At 40.4% G+C, this 16,546-nt stretch overlaps 1 protein-coding gene and 1 long non-coding RNA gene across 4 annotated transcripts in view; one reads left to right on the top strand and one right to left on the bottom strand.

The window, feature by feature from the left end:
* LOC149985333 (uncharacterized) overlaps positions 1-6,126 on the top strand; it is a 30,018-nt gene extending 23,892 nt beyond the window's left edge. The window contains exon 3 of one of the 2 annotated variants that reach the window (XR_016491146.1): positions 5,989-6,126. This is a non-coding gene — a long non-coding RNA (uncharacterized LOC149985333). Of the gene's footprint in view, positions 1-1,009; positions 1,136-5,988 lie in introns of those variants that run through there. The other variant, XR_016491147.1, reaches the window with a different exon arrangement.
* The window catches only part of vwf (von Willebrand factor), a 190,155-nt gene that overhangs the window by 91,892 nt on the left and 81,717 nt on the right, over positions 1-16,546 (bottom strand). For both annotated transcript variants that reach the window (XM_036973629.2, XM_090217524.1), the window contains exons 21-25: positions 6,199-6,333; positions 5,917-6,063; positions 4,546-4,686; positions 4,222-4,320; positions 3,402-3,558 (exon numbers count right to left, since the gene is read on the bottom strand). In XM_036973629.2, the coding sequence (XP_036829524.2) occupies positions 3,402-3,558; positions 4,222-4,320; positions 4,546-4,686; positions 5,917-6,063; positions 6,199-6,333 (679 nt within the window). The remainder of the gene's footprint in view (positions 1-3,401; positions 3,559-4,221; positions 4,321-4,545; positions 4,687-5,916; positions 6,064-6,198; positions 6,334-16,546) is intronic.

Raw genomic sequence — 16,546 nt, 5'->3', positions numbered from 1 at the left:
GTATGTTTTAAATGTAGTATGTTTTAAATGTAGTATGTTTTAAATGTGGTATGTTTTAAATGTAGTATGTTTTAAATGTAGTATGTTTTAAATGTAGTATGTTTTAAATGTAGTATGTTTTAAATGTAGTATGTTTTAAATGTGGTATGTTTTAAATGTAGTATGTTTTAAATGTAGTATGTTTTAAATGTAGTATGTTTTAAATGTAGTATGTTTTAAATGTAGTATGTTTTAAATGTAGTATGTTTTAAATGTAGTATGTTTTAAATGTAGTATGTTTTAAATGTAGTATGTTTTAAATATAGTATGTTTTAAATGTAGTATGTTTTAAATGTAGTATGTTTTAAATGTAGTATGTTTTAAATGTAGTATGTTTTAAATGTAGTATGTTTTAATTGCAGTATGTTTTAATTGCAGTATGTTTTATGTAGTATGTTTTAAATGTGGTATGTTTTAAATGTGGTATGTTTTAAATGTAGTATGTTTTAAATGTGGTATGTTTTAAATGTGGTATGTTTTAAATGTAGTATGTTTTAAATGTAGTATGTTTTAAATGTGGTATGTTTTAAATATAGTATGTTTTAAATGTAGTATGTTTTAAATGTGGTATGTTTTAAATATAGTATGTTTTAAATGTAGTATGTTTTAAATGTAGTATGTTTTAAATGTAGTATGTTTTAAATGTAGTATGTTTTAAATGTGGTATGTTTTAAATGTGGTATGTTTTAAATGTAGTATGTTTTAAATGTGGTATGTTTTAAATGTGGTATGTTTTAAATGTAGTATGTTTTAAATGTAGTATGTTTTAAATGTGGTATGTTTTAAATATAGTATGTTTTAAATGTAGTATGTTTTAAATGTAGTATGTTTTAAATGTAGTTTGTTTTAAATGTAGTTTGTTTTAAATGTAGTTTGTTTTAAATGTAGTTTGTTTTAAATGTAGAATGTTCTACCCAATTTCGTGATATCCAATTGGTAGCTACAGTCTTGTCTCATCGCTGCAACTCAGGTACGGACTCGGGAGAGGCGAAGGTCGAGAGCAGTGCGTCCCCCGAAACACAACCCAACTAAGCCGCACTGCTTCTTGACACAATGCCCACTGAACCCGGAAGCCAGCTATACCAATGTGTCGAAGGAAAAACCGTGCACCTGGCGCCCTTGTCAGCGTGCACTGCGCCCGGCCCACCACAAGAGGCGCTAGTGTGCGATGGGACCACCGCCTTAGACCACTGCGCCACTCAGGAGGCTAAATGTAGTTTGTTTTAAATGTAGTATGTTTTAAATGTGGTATGTTTTAAATGTGGTATGTTTTAATTGTAGTATGTTTTAAATGTAGTATGTTTTAAATGTGGTATGTTTTAAATGTGGTATGTTTTAAATGTGGTATGTTTTAAATGTGGTATGTTTTAAATGTGGTATGTTTTAAATATAGTATGTTTTAAATGTAGTATGTTTTAAATGTAGTATGTTTTAATTGCAGTATGTTTTAAATGTGGTATGTTTTAAATGTGGTATGTTTTAAATGTGGTATGTTTTAAATGTAGTATGTTTTAATTGCAGTATGTTTTAAATGTGGTATGTTTTAAATGTGGTATGTTTTAAATGTGGTATGTTTTAAATGTAGTATGTTTTAATTGCAGTATGTTTTAAATGTGGTATGTTTTAAATGTGGTATGTTTTAATTGCAGTATGTTTTAAATGTGGTATGTTTTAAATGTGGTATGTTTTAATTGTAGTATGTTTTAAATGTAGTATGTTTTAAATGTAGTATGTTTTAAATGTAGTATGTTTTAATTGTAGTATGTTTTAAATGTGGTATGTTTTAAATGTGGTATGTTTTAAATGTGGTATGTTTTAAATGTAGTATGTTTTAATTGTAGTATGTTTTAAATGTGGTATGTTTTAAATGTGGTATGTTTTAAATGTGGTATGTTTTAAATGTGGTATGTTTTAAATGTGGTATGTTTTAAATGTGGTATGTTTTAAATGTGGTATGTTTTAAATGTGGTATGTTTTAAATGTGGTATGTTTTAAATGTGGTATGTTTTAATTGTAGTATGTTTTAAATGTGGTATGTTTTAAATGTAGTATGTTTTAAATGTGGTATGTTTTAAATGTAGTATGTTTTAAATGTGGTATGTTTTAAATGTAGTATGTTTTAAATGTAGTATGTTTTAAATGTGGTATGTTTTAAATGTAGTATGTTTTAAATGTGGTATGTTTTAAATGTAGTATGTTTTAAATGTAGTATGTTTTAAATGTAGTATGTTTTAATTGTAGTATGTTTTAAATGTGGTATGTTTTAAATGTGGTATGTTTTAAATGTAGTATGTTTTAAATGTGGTATGTTTTAAATGTAGTATGTTTTAAATGTGGTATGTTTTAAATGTAGTATGTTTTAAATGTGGTATGTTTTAAATGTAGTATGTTTTAAATGTAGTATGTTTTAAATGTAGTATGTTTTAATTGTAGTATGTTTTAAATGTGGTATGTTTTAAATGTGGTATGTTTTAAATGTGGTATGTTTTAAATGTGGTATGTTTTAAATGTAGTATGTTTTAAATGTGGTATGTTTTAAATGTAGTATGTTTTAATTGTAGTATGTTTTAAATGTGGTATGTTTTAAATGTGGTATGTTTTAAATGTGGTATGTTTTAAATGTAGTATGTTTTAATTGTAGTATGTTTTAAATGTGGTATGTTTTAAATGTGGTATGTTTTAAATGTGGTATGTTTTAAATGTGGTATGTTTTAAATGTGGTATGTTTTAAATGTGGTATGTTTTAAATGTGGTATGTTTTAATTGTAGTATGTTTTAAATGTGGTATGTTTTAAATGTGGTATGTTTTAAATGTGGTATGTTTTAAATGTGGTATGTTTTAAATGTGGTATGTTTTAAATGTGGTATGTTTTAAATGTAGTATGTTTTAATTGAAGTCTTTTTTAAATGTGTTATGTTTTATCTAGTAAGTTTTAAATGCTCATAGATAATTTGGGACGTTCATCTAGTGGAATTCAAGTTCGAATTCCCAGAGCTGACTAGAAGAAAAATTATGTTGTTGTGCCCTTGAGTGAGGCAAACAACACTAAATAGTCTGGATAATAGTGTCTGCTAAATGACTCAAATGTAGGAAGATAACCGTTTCTCGAGACCCACTTGTGTTTGACAGCTGATAATTACCGTAGGGGTGAATGAATTGTGGGAATCAACCCAATTAAGGATTAGATGATACATTCTCAGTAGTATGAGCCTCACTGCAGTCCTGTACCTTCTGAATAGTATGTAGTATGCATTTTAAGTAGGTTGTTGGCAAGCCAGATTTCGGACACGATCAATGATTCCGCCAGTTTTCAGTGAGTAACTATAGTATCCATGCTGTGTGGGTGTGACCTGTGACTTACGGCACAGCTCATTAGACCTCCAGCTGACAGCCACGCCCATCTCGGAGCAGGCCTGGGAGTATGCAGCGATGATATCACAGAAACACATACAGTCTCCGACGGACGGACAAGAGCACGCCGCCTCCACACACATCTCTACATAGGGCTCTGGGTCCACCTACACACACAAACACACACGCGCACACACACACACACACACACAAGTGCACAAAGTGTAATATATAGTGGTTAGTACAGGTTGTCAGAGTGTTATGTATTGTTTTTACAGGTTATAAGAGTGTTTTGTAGTGTTGATTACAGGTTACAAAAGTGTTTTGTAGTGTTTATTACAGGCTATGAGTGTTATGTAGTGTTTATTACAGGTTATTAATGTTATGTAGTGTTTATTACAATATATAAGTGTGATATGTAGTGTTTATTATGGTTCTAAAAGTGTTTAGGGTTTTACAGGTTAAGAAAGAGAATTATATATGGTGTTTATTACAGGTTATGTGGTGTTTATTGCAGGTTATAAGAGTTTTATGTAGTGTTTATTACAGGTTATAAGAGCATTATGTGGTGTTTATTACAGGTTATAAAAGTGTTATATAGTGTTTATTACAGGTTATAAGAGTGCTGTAGTGTTTCTTACAGGTTATAAGAGCATTAAATAGTGTGTCTGTTATACAGGTGACATAGTGTGTAGTTGTATTAGGCAGTGTTTATTGCAGGTTATTTGTAATAGTGTAGTGTTTATTACAGGTTTATTACAGGTTATAAGAGTGTTATGTAGTGTTCATTACAGGTTCTAATAGTGTTATGTAGTGTGTTTGTGACTCACCAGACTGTTGCAGGCTCTGAAGAGGGCACTGGTTAGAACACGACAGGACTGTTCCACAGTCACCAATCTCACTATGTTATCACTGCAGGGAGGGGGTAGCTACACACACACACACACACACACACACACACACACACACACACACACACACAAAGAGACAGACACACACACACACAGAGACACACACACACGTTGTTAAAGTTCTGAAGAAGTTGAACAGAAACACACATACTATAGACTGTCTCTGTGTGTGTGTGTGTGTGTGTGTATATCTGTGTGTGTGTGTGTGTGTGTGTGTGTGTGCGCGTGTGTGTTTGTGTGTACCTTTGTTGCATCGGCGCAGCTGGGTTTAACCTTCCAGGAGTTTCCAAAGTGGGTGGAGTCGACCTCCAGCTGGTTGTTGCTGCTTAGAAGGTCGTTGTTCATGTTTCCATCATAGTTGCCACACAGACCACACACACGCTCCTACACACACACACACACACACACACACACATACACACACACAGAAACAAATACACAGAATCATGGAGAAAGTTATGAAGTGCAGTGTAGTAGTATTATAATCGTAGTAATATGGTAGAATAGTAGCAGTCTAGTAGTATACTAGCATATTAGTGTAGTAGTAGTATAGTAGTGGTATATTGTATATTTGTCTAGTAGTATAGCAGTAGTATATTTGTGTAATAGTAGTACTGTAGTAGTATAGTAACATATTAGTATAGCAGTAGTATATTTGTGTCACAGTAGTATAGCAGTAGAATATTTGTACACTAGTTGTATGGTAGTAGTATATGTGTGAAGTAGTAGTATAATGGTAGTATAGTAGTATATTAGTGTTGTGGTAGTATAGTAGCAGTAGACATAGTATGGTAGTAGTAGTAGAGTAGTGTACTTGTATAGCAGCACATTAGTGTAGTAGTGGTATTGTAGTAGTAGTATAGTGGTAGTAAATTAGTAGTGTAGTAGTATAGTGGTAGTAAATTAGTAGTGTAGTGTAGTAGTATAGTGGTAGTAAATGAGTAGTGTAGTGTAGTAGTATAGTGGTAGTATAGTGCAGTGTAGTGTAGTAGTATAGTGGTAGTAAGTTAGTTGTATAGTGTAGTAGTATAGCGGTAGTATAGTAGTAGTGTAGTAGTATAGTGGTAGTATAGTAGTAGTGGTGTAGTAGTAGTGTAGTAGTCCTCCAGCATATTAGTATAGTAGTAGTAGTAGTAGTGGTATTAGAGCAGTAGTAGTAGCAGTAGGAGTAGATAATTAATATTATTAGTAGTTTAGTAATATTAGTGGTATTAGAGCAGTAGTAGTAGTAGGAGGAGTAGATAATAATAATAATTATTCGTTTAGTAATAGTAGTAGTAATATTAGTGGTATTAGAGCAGTAGTAGTTTAGTAATGGTAGTATAGCAGTAGTAGTAGTAGTAGTGGTATTAGAGCAGTAGTAGTTTAGTAATGGTAGTATAGCAGTAGTAGTAGTAGTAGTGGTATTAGAGCAGTAGTAGTTTAGTAATGGTAGCATAGCAGTAGTAGTAGTAGCAGTGGTATTAGAGCAGTAGTAGTGGTGTAGTAGAAGTAATTGTGTAGTAGTAGTATAACAATACAGTAGTAGTATTGTAGTAGTATAGTAGTAGTAGTATAGTAGTGCAAGTATAAAAGTACATTAGTAGTGTAGTATTATTATAGTAGCAGTATTACCCTGTACTGTGAGGAGATGTGTACCAGCAGGCGGGTCCCCAGGTCCCAGCTGATAGAGATGTGTTTCCCCAGCAGCAGGATGAAGAACTGACCAGAACGAATGATCTCCACCTCAACACCCTTCATCACTGGCTTCTTCATCCTCACCTGGAGAAGAGGGGGGGGGGGGTTAACTGTGTGTGTGTGTGTGTGTGTGTGTGTGTGTGTGTGTGTGTGTGTGTGTGTGTGTGTGTGTGTGTGTGTGTGTGTGTGTGTGTGTGTGTGTGTGTGTGTGTGTGTGACCTGTCCATGCTCCATAGTTATGAGTCCACCCTGGTAGTAGACTGTAACAGCTTTAGCACAGCGATGACCTACGACCCCACAGGCCTCATTCTCCACAAGCACCCTGAATGACCCCTCGTCTCCTCCACACTGGTCCTGGAGAAATAGAGGGAGGGGAGACGTAGAGAGAGAGAGAGTGGGAGGTGGTGGGAGGGAGAGAGATGAAATGATAAAAAATACAGACCACAAATTTCAATTGGCTATGCTTAAATTCATTAACATCATCCTTAGCTCTGGCATCTTCCCCAATATTTGGAACCATGGACTGATCACCCCGATCCACAAAAGTAGAGACAAATTTCATCCCAATATGCGTCAACAGCAACCTTGGGAAAATCCTCTGCATTATCATTAACAGCAGACTTGTACATTTCCTCAGTGAAAACAATGTACTGAGCAAATGTCAAATTGGCTTTTTACCAAATTACCATACGACAGGTCACGTGTTCACTCTCTATTTACAAACATACAAACCAAAACAAAGGCAACGTCTTCTCATGATTTGTTGATTTCAAAGAGCTTTTGACTCAATTTGGCATGAGGGTCTACTGTACAAATTGATGGAAAGTGGTGTTGGGGGAAAAACATGAGACATAATAAAATCCATGTACACAAACAACAAGTGTTCTTAAAGTGGGCAAAAAACACACACATTTCTTTCCACAGGGTCGTGGGGTGAGACAGGGATGCAGCTTAAGCCCCACTTTTTATTCTTGGTTAGGCCAGGGTGTGACTAGTGTGGGCATTCTAGTATCTTTAGTTCTATGTTTTCTATTTCTTTGTGCTGTCTATCGTTGTCTCTGATTGAGAATCATACTTAGGTAGCTTTATCACACCTGTGTTATGTGGGTAGTTGTTTTCTGTTTAATGTTTCTGCACCTGACAGAACTGTTAGTTGATGTTTTTGCTCTTTGTTATTTTGTTCTAGTGTTCAGATTTTAATAAACATCATGGACACGTACCACGCTGCGCTTTGGTCCACTCCCTCTTCTTCAGACGAGCGTTACACCACTGTCATTGACATAAAGTTGAAGTCGGAAGTTTACATACACCTTAGCCAAATACATTTATTTACTTTTTCACAATTCCTGACATTTAATCCTAGTAAAAAATTCCCTGTTTTAGGTCAGTTAGGATCACCACTTTATTTTAAGAATATGAATTGTCAGAATATTTCAGCTATTTCAGCTTTAATATCTTTGATTACTTTCATAATATCTTTCATCACATAACCAGTGGGTCTGAAGTTTACATACACTCAATTAGTATTTGGTAGCATTGCCTTTAAATCGTCTAACTTGGGACAAATGTTTCGGATAGCCTTCCACAAGCTCCACAAGCCTCCCAAAATAAGCCTCCTTGCTCGCACACACTTTTTCAGTTCTGCCCACAAATTTTCTATGGGATTGAGGTCAGGGCTTTGTGATGGCCATACCAATACCTTGACTTTGTTGTCCTTAACCAGTTGAAGCTAGGGGGGCGCTATTTCATTATTGGATAAAAAAACGTGCCCGTTTTAAGCGCAATATTTTGTCACAAAAAGATGCTCGACTATGCATGGAATTGCCAGCTTTGGAAAGAAAACACTCTGACGTTTTCAAAGCTGCAAAGATATTATCTTTGAGTACCCCAGAACTGATCTTACAGGCGAAACCAAGATGCAACTTCAACCAGGAAATGAGCAGGATTTTTGAGGCTCTGTTGTCTCCTTATATGGCTGTGAATATGCTGTGAACGAGCTTATGCGCTCTGCCGTTCCTCCAAGATGTCTGCAGCATTGTGATGTATTTGTAGGCATATCATTGGAAGATTGGCCATAAGAGACTACATTTGCCAGGGGCCCGTCCGGTGTCCTTTGTCTACGTTGGTGCGTAACTCTCAGCGGCAAAAATTTTACCATGCGATACAGACAGCGAAGTATCGTTCTTGGAAGTGTGCATCATTGAAGAGATATGTGTGAAAAACACCTTGAGGATTGGTTCTAAACAACGTTTGCCATGTTTCAGTCGATATTATGGAGTTAATTTGGAAAAAAGTTTGGCGTTTGGATAACTGAATTTTCGTTTTTTTTTGGTAGCCAAACGTGACGCCCCAAACGGACCGATTTCTCCTGCACAAAAAATCTTTCAGGAAAAACTGAACATTGCTATCTAACTGAGAGTCTCCTCATTGAAAACATCCGAAGTTCTTCAAAGGTAAAATATTTATTTGAATGTTTTTGCTGGTTTTTGTGAAAATGTTTCCTGCTGATGCTAATGCTAAATGCTACGCTAGTTATCAGTACTGTTACACAAATGCTAGTTTGCTATGCTTGAGAAGCATATTTTTTAAAATCTGAGATGACAGTGTTGTTAACAAAAGGCTAAGCTTGAGAGTTAGTATATTAATTTCATTTCATTTGCGATTTTCATGAATAGTTAACGTTGCGTTATGGTATTGAGCTTGAGGCTATGATTACGCTACCGGATCCGGCATTGCTCAGCGCAAGAGGTTAAGCAATTTTGCCATAACTTTGGAAGTATGTTTGAGTTCATTGTCCATTTGGAAGGCCCATTTGGGACCAAGCTTTAACTTCCTGACTGATGTCTTGAGATGCTGATTCAATATATCCACATAATTTTCCTCCTCATGATGCCATCTATTTTGTGAAGTGCACCAGTCCCTCCTGCAGCAAAGCACCCACACAACATGATGCTGCCACCCCCATGCTTCACTGTTGGGATGGTGTTCTTCGTTTTGCAAGCCTCCCCATTTTTCCTTCAAACATAACGATGGTCATTATGACCAAACAGTTCTATTTTTGTTTCATCAGACCAGAGGATATTACTCCAAAAAAGTACGATCTTTGTCCCCATTGTGCAGTTGCAAACCGTAGTCGGAAATGTTTATGTCGGTTTTGGAGCAGTGGCTTCTGCGTTGCTGAGAGGACTTTCAGGTTATGTCGATATAGGACTCATTTTAATGTGGATTTAGATACTTTTGTACCTGTTTTCTCCAGCATCTTCACAAGGTCCTTTGCTGTTGTTCTGGGATTGATTTGAACCTTTCGCACCAAAGTACGTTCATCTCTAGGAGACAGAACAAGTCTCCATCCTGAGCGGTGTGACGGCTGCGTGATCCCATGGTGTTTATACTTGCGTTGTCACACCCTGACCATAGTTTACTTTGTATATTTCTATGTTTTGGTTGGTCAGGGTGTGAGCTGAGTGGGCATTCTATGTTTCATTGTCTAGTTTGTCTATTTCTATGTCTGGCCTGATATGGTTCTCAATCAGAGGCAGGTGTTAGTCATTGTCTCTGATTGGGAACCATATTTAGGTAGCCTGGGTTTCACTGTGTGTTTGTGGGTGATTGTTCCTGTCTCTGTGTTTTCACCAGATAGGGCTGTTTCGGTTTTCGTTACGTTCATTACGTTCTTTGTTTTGTAGTGTTTGTATCGATTCGTGTTTTACGTTTGTTTATTAAACATGGATCGCAATCTACACGCCGCATTTTGGTCCGACTCTCCTTCACATACAGAAAACCGTGACAGAATCACCCACCACAACAGGACCAAGCGGCGTGGTAACGGGCAACAGCAACGCAAAGAGAAAGGACTTGGGACGATGTGTTGGACGACAAGGGTTGCTACACATGGGAGGAGATCCTGGCGGGAAAGGATCGCCTTCCATGGGAACAGGTGGAGGCAGCGAGGAGAGCAGAGACAGCCAGAGAGAGGAGCCGGCGATATGAGGGAACACGGTTGGCAAGGAAGCCCGGGAGTCAGCCCCAAAAATGTATTGGGGGGGGGGCTAACAGGGAGTATTGCTACGCCAGGTAGGAGACCTGCACAAACTCCCTGTGCTTACCGGGGGGCTAGAGAGACCGGGCAGGCACCGTGTTATGCTGTGGTGTGCACGGTGTCTCCAGTGCCGGTGCATAGCCCGGTGCGGTACATTCCAGCTCCGCGTATCGCGTCTCCTTGGGCCGGTTTACATGGCACCAGCCTTGCGCTCGGTGTCTCCGGTTCGCCTGCATAGCCCAGTGCGGGCTATTCCACCTCGCTGCACTGGCAGGGCGACCGTGAGCATTCAACCAGGTAAGGTTGGGCAGGCTCTGTGCTCAAGAGCTTTAGTGCGCCTGCACGGTCCGGTCTTTCCAGTACCACCTCCACACCCCAGCCCTCCGTTAGCAGCTCCCCGCACCAGGCTTCCTGTGCGTGTCCTCGGCCCAGTACCACCAGTGCCAGCACCACGCATCAGGCCTACAGTGCACCTCGCCTGTCCAGCGCTGCCAGAGCCTTCCTCCTCTCCAGCGCTGTTAGAGCCTTCCTCCTCTACAGCGCTGCCGGAGTCTCCCGCCTGTTCAGAACTGCCAGTCTGCAAGGAGCTGCCAGTCTGCAAGGAGCTGCCCGTCTGCATAGAGCTGCCAGTCTGCATAGAGCTGCCAGTCTGCAAGGAGCTGCCAGTCTGCATAGAGCTGCCAGAGCTGCCAGTCTGCAGGATGCCGCCAAAGCTGCCAGTCTGCAAGGAGCCGCCAGAGCTGCCAGTCTGCAAGGAGCCGCCAGAGCTGCCAGTCTGCATGGAGCAGCCAGAGCTGCCAGTCAGCATGGAGCAGCCAGAGCTGCCAGTCAGCATGGAGCAGCCAGAGCCGCCAGTCAGCATGGAGCAGCCAGGACCGCCAGTCAGCATGGAGCTGCCAGAGCCGCCAGTCAGCATGGAGCAGCCAGAGCAGCCAGTCAGTATGGAGCAGCCAGTCAGCATGGAGCAGCCAGAGCAGCCAGTCAGCATGGAGCAGCCAGAGCAGCCAGTCAGCATGGAGCTTCCAGATCTGCCAGTCAGCCAGACTCTTCCAGATCTGCCAGTCAACCAGACTCTTCCAGATCTGCCAGTCAGCCAGGGGCCGCCAGTCAGCCAGGAGCTGCCACCCCTCTGTCCAGAGCTTCCGCCCCTCTGTCCAGAGCTTCCGCCCCTCTGTCCCGAGCTGCCGCCCCTCTGTCCATTGAGAAGAGTTGCCATGGTGAGGAGGCCACGGAAGAGGACAAGGTGGGGAAGACTAAGGTGAAATGGGGGCCACGTCCAGCACCAGAGCCGCCACCGCGGACAGATGCCCACCCAGACCCTCCCCCATAGGTTCAGGTTTTGCGACCGGAGTCCGCACCTTGGGGGGGGGGGGGGTACTGTCACACCTGACCATAGTTTACTTTGTATATTTCTATGTTTTGGTTGGTCAGGGTGTGAGCTGAGTGGGCATTCTATGTTTCATTGTCTAGTTTGTCTATTTCTATGTCTGGCCTGATATGGTTCTCAATCAGAGGCAGGTGTTAGTCATTGTCTCTGATTGGGAACCATATTTAGGTAGCCTGGGTTTCACTGTGTGTTTGTGGGTGATTGTTCCTGTCTCTGTGTTTTCACCAGATAGGGCTGTTTCGGTTTTCGTTACGTTCTTTGTTTTATAGTGTTTGTATCGATTCGTGTTTTACGTTTGTTTATTAAACATGGATCGCAATCTACACGCCGCATTTTGGTCCGACTCTCCTTCACATACAGAAAACCGTGACATGCGTACTATTGTTGCAACTCATATTTATATATATATACAGTGTTGTAACAAATGGTTAAAGTACTCAAGGGAAAATAAATAAGCATAAATATGGGTTGCAACAATAGTAAGTATATATATATATCATATGACATTTGTAATGTCTTTATTGTTTTGAAACTACTGTGTGTGTAATGTTGACTGTTCATTTTTATTGTTTATTTCACTTTTGTATATTATCTACCTCACTTGCTTTGGCAATGTTAACACATGTTTCCCATGCCAATAAAGCCCCTTGAATTGAATTGAATTGAGATAGGTGGAGGGAGAGAGAAGTGGAGGGAGGGAGAGAGGGAGAGGAGAGAGCGAGAGAGGGAGAGAGAGAGAGAGATATGTGGAGGAAGAGAGATAGAGAGAGAGGGAGGTGGAGTGAGAGAGAGGGAGGTGGATTAAGAGAGAGAGGTGGAGGGAGAGAGCGAGGTGGAGGGAGAGAGAGGGAGGTGGATTAAGAGAGAGAGGTGGAGGGAGAGAGAGAGGTGGAGAGAGAGAGAGGGAGGTGGAGGGAGTAAGAGAGAGGTGGAGGGATAAAGAGAGAGGTGGAGGAAGAGAGAGTGAGGTGGAGGGAGAGAGGGAGGGAGGAGGAGGGATTGAGGTAGGTGGAGGGAAAAGGGAGAGGTGGAGGGAGAGAGGGAGGAGGAGGGATTGGAAGAGGGGGAGAGGGAGGAGGAGGGATTGAGATAGGTGGAGGGAGAGAGAGAGATGGAAGGAGAGAGAGATGGAGGGAGAAAGAGAGAGATGAAGACTTGTTTACGTGTTGCTGTGCGTTTTGTTGCCAACCTTACTTTCCTACCTGACAACTTTACGTTTTTTACTTTTAATTACCGTTTATATTTTTGGTTTTTCCCTCAACTTTTTTTTTTCCATTCAACTTTTTCACTCCGGATGCTTTATCTGGACATGGTTCATCAGCAACTCCAACAGCCAAAGCTAAGTAGTAAAATTAACATGATGCCTTCTAATTGCAGTCGCTGTACTCATAATATACAGGAGAACGATCGCCTTAAGGCGAGGATAGCTGCGCTACAAGCCCAGCTTCAGACACAATCGTTAGGCAAGGGTAATTTCAGTGTAGGAAAGGATGAAACAGCGTCTGTGCCACCAGTAAGTTAGTACAGATAGTAACTTTAGTATAAATCCCCTCTCACGGTCCCCGCAGCCGGACAACTAGCCGGACAACTTTCTCACGGTTTCTGGAGGGAAATGCTGACAAATTGAAAACCCTAGTCATTACCCGCAGTATTAGATTTAAAACGAATCATCCAGCGATCATACATTGTTCACCAGGGGGTAGGGCTACCGACGTTAAGGCTAATCTGAAGATGGTGCTGGCTAAAGCTAAAACTGGCGAGTGTAGAGAGTATAGAGATATTGTTATCCACGTCGGCACCAACGATGTTAGGATGAAACAGTCAGAGATCACCAAGTGCAACATAGCTTCAGCGTGTAAATCAGCTAGAAAGTTGTGTCGGCATCGAGTAATTGTCTCTGGCCCCCACAACTCAATCGCTGGTTGAAAACTGTTTTCTGCCCATCCCAAAAGATAGAATTTGTAGATAATTGGCCCTCTTTCTGGGACTCACCCACAAACAGGACCAAGCCTGACCTGCTGAGGAGTGACGGACTCCATCCTAGCTGGAGGGGTGCTCTCATCTTGTCTACCAACATAGACAGGGCTCTAACTCCTCTAGCTCCACAATGAAATAGGGTGCAGGCCAGGCAGCAGGCTGTTAGCCAGCCTGCCAGCATAGTGGAGTCTGCCACCAGCACAGTCAGCGTAGTCAGCTCAGCTATCCCCATTGAGACCGTGTCTGTGCCTCGACCTAGGTTGGGCAAAACTAAACATGGCGGTGTTCGCCTTAGCAAGCTCACAAGGATAAAGACCTCCTCCCTTCCTGTCATTATTGAAAGAGATCATGATACCTCACATCTCAAAATAGGGCTACTTAATGTTAGATCCCTTACTTCAAAGGCAATTATAGTCAATGAACTAATCACTGATCATAATCTTGATGTGATTGGCCTGACTGAAACATGACTTAAGCCTGATGAATGTACTGTGTTAAATGAGGCCTCACCTCCTGGCTACACTAGTGACCATATCCCACCGTGCATCCCGCAAAGGCAGAGGTGTTGCTAACATTTACGATAGCAAATTTCAATTTACAAAAATAAAAAATTATGTTTTCGTCTTTTGAGCTTGTAGTCATGAAATCTATGCAGCCTACTCAATTACTTTTTATAGCTACTGTACAGGCCTCCTGGGCCGTATACAGCGTTCCTCATTGAGTTCCCCGATTTCCTATCGGACCTTGTAGTCATAGCAGATAATATTCACATTTTTGGTGACTTAAATATTCACATGGAAAAGTCCACAGACACACTCCAAAAGGCATTCGGAGCCATCATTGACTCAGTGGGTTTTGTCCAACATGTCTCTGGACCTACTCACTGTCACAGTCATACTCTGGACCTAGTTTTGTCCCATGGAATAAATGTTGTGGATCTTAATGTTTTTCCTCATAATCCTGGACTATTGGACCACCATTTTATTACGTTTGCAATTGCAACAAATAATCTGCTCAGACCCAACCAAGGAACATCAAAAGTCGTGCTATAAATTCAAAGACAACACAAAGATTCCTTGATGTCCTTCCAGACTCCCAAGGACGCCAGAGGACAAAAATCAGTTAACCGCCTGACTGAGGAACTCAATTTAACCTTGCGCAATACCCTAGATGCAGTTGCACCCTTAAAAACTAAAAACATTTATCATAAGAAACTAGCTCCCTGGGATACAGAAAATACCCGAGCTCTAAAGTAAGCTTCCAGAAAATTGGAACGGAAATGGCGCCACACCAAACTGGAAGTCTTCCGACTAGCTTGGAAAGACAGTACCGTACAGTATCAAAGAGCCCTTACTGCTGCTCGATCATCCCATTTTTCCAACTTTAATTGAGGAAAATAAGAACAATCCGAAATTCCTTTTTGATACTGTCGCAAAGCTAACTAAAAATAAGCATTCCCCAAGAGAGGATGGCTTTCACTTCAGCAGTAATAAATTCATGAACTTCTTTGAGGAAGATCATGACTATTAGAAAGCAAATTACGGACTCCTCTTTAAATCTGCGTATTCCTTCAAAGCTCAGTTGTCCTGAGTCTACACAACTCTGCCAGGACCTAGGATCAAGAGAGACACTGAAGTGTTTAAGTACTATATCTCTTGACACAATGATGAAAATAATAATGGCCTTTAAACCTTCAAGCTGCATACTGGACCCTATTCCAACTAATCTACTGAAAGAGCTGCTTCCTGTGCTTGGCCCTCCTATGTTGAACATAATAAACGGCTCTCGATCCACCAGATGTGTACCAAACTCACTAAAAGTGGCAGTAATAAAGCCTCTCTTGAAAAAGCCAAATCCTGACCCAGAAAATATAAAAAACTGTCGCCCTATATCGAATCTTCCATTCCTCTCAACATTTTTAGAAAAGGCTGTTGCTCAGTAACTCACTGCCTTCCTGAAGACAAACAATGTATACGAAATGCTTCAGTCTGGTTTTAGACCCCATCATAGCACTGAGACTGCACTTGTGAAGGTGGTAAATGACATTTTAATGGCATCAGACTGAGGGTCTGCATCTGTCCTCGTGCTCCTAGACCTTAGTGCTGCTTTTGATACTATCGATCACCACATTCTTTTGGAGAGATTGGAAACTCAAATTGGTCTACACGGACAAGTTCTGGCCTGGTTTAGATCTTATCTGTTGGAAAGATATCAGTTTGTCTCTGTGAATGGTTTGTCTATGACAAATCAACTGTAAATTTCGGTGTTCCTCAAGGTTACGTTTTAGGACCACTATTGTTTTCACTATATATTTTACCTCTTGGGGATGTCATTCAAAACATAATGTTAACTTTCACTGCTATACAGATGACACACAGCTGTACATTTCAATGAAACGTTCTACTTTTAAACTCGGACAAAGCAGAGATGCTTGTTCTAGGTCCCAGGAAACAAAGAGATCTTCTGTTGAATCTGACAATTAATCTTAATGGTTGTACAGTCGTCTCAAATAAAACTGTGAAGGACCTCGGCGTTACTCTGGACCCTGATCTATCTTTTGAAGACATATCAAGACTGTTTCAAGGACAGCTTTTTTCCATCTACGTAACATTGCAAAAATCAGAAACTTTCTGTCCAAAAATGATGCAGAAAAATCAATCCATGCTTTTGTCACTTCTAGGTTAGACTACTGCAATGCTCTACTTTCCGTCTACCCGGAATTAGCACTAAATAAACTTTAGTGAGTGCTAAATACGGCTGCTACAATCCTGACTAGAACCCCAACATTTGATCATATTACTCCAGTTCGAGTCTCCCTACACTGGCTTCCTGTCAAGGCAAGGGCTGATTTCAAGGTTTTACTGCTAACCTACAAAGCATGGGCTTGCTCCTACCCATCTCTCTGATTTGGTCCTGCCGTACATACCTACACATACGCTACGGTCACAAGACGCAGGCCTCCTAATTGTCCCTAGAATTTCTAAGCAAACAGCTGGAGGCAGGGCTTTCTCCTATAGAGCTCCATTTTTATGGAATGGTCTGCCTACCCATGTGAGAGACGCAAACTCGGTCTCAACCTTTAAGTCTTTACTGAAGACTCATCTCTTCAGTGGGTCATATGATTGAGTGTGGCCCAGGAGTGTGAAGGTGAACGGAAAGGCCCT

Source organism: Oncorhynchus mykiss, chromosome 2 (assembly GCF_057628025.1).
Source record: "Oncorhynchus mykiss isolate SJ-2025 chromosome 2, ASM5762802v1, whole genome shotgun sequence".
Classification (NCBI taxonomy): domain Eukaryota; kingdom Metazoa; phylum Chordata; class Actinopteri; order Salmoniformes; family Salmonidae; genus Oncorhynchus; species Oncorhynchus mykiss.
This window is presented reverse-complemented; position numbering and strand designations above follow the sequence as displayed.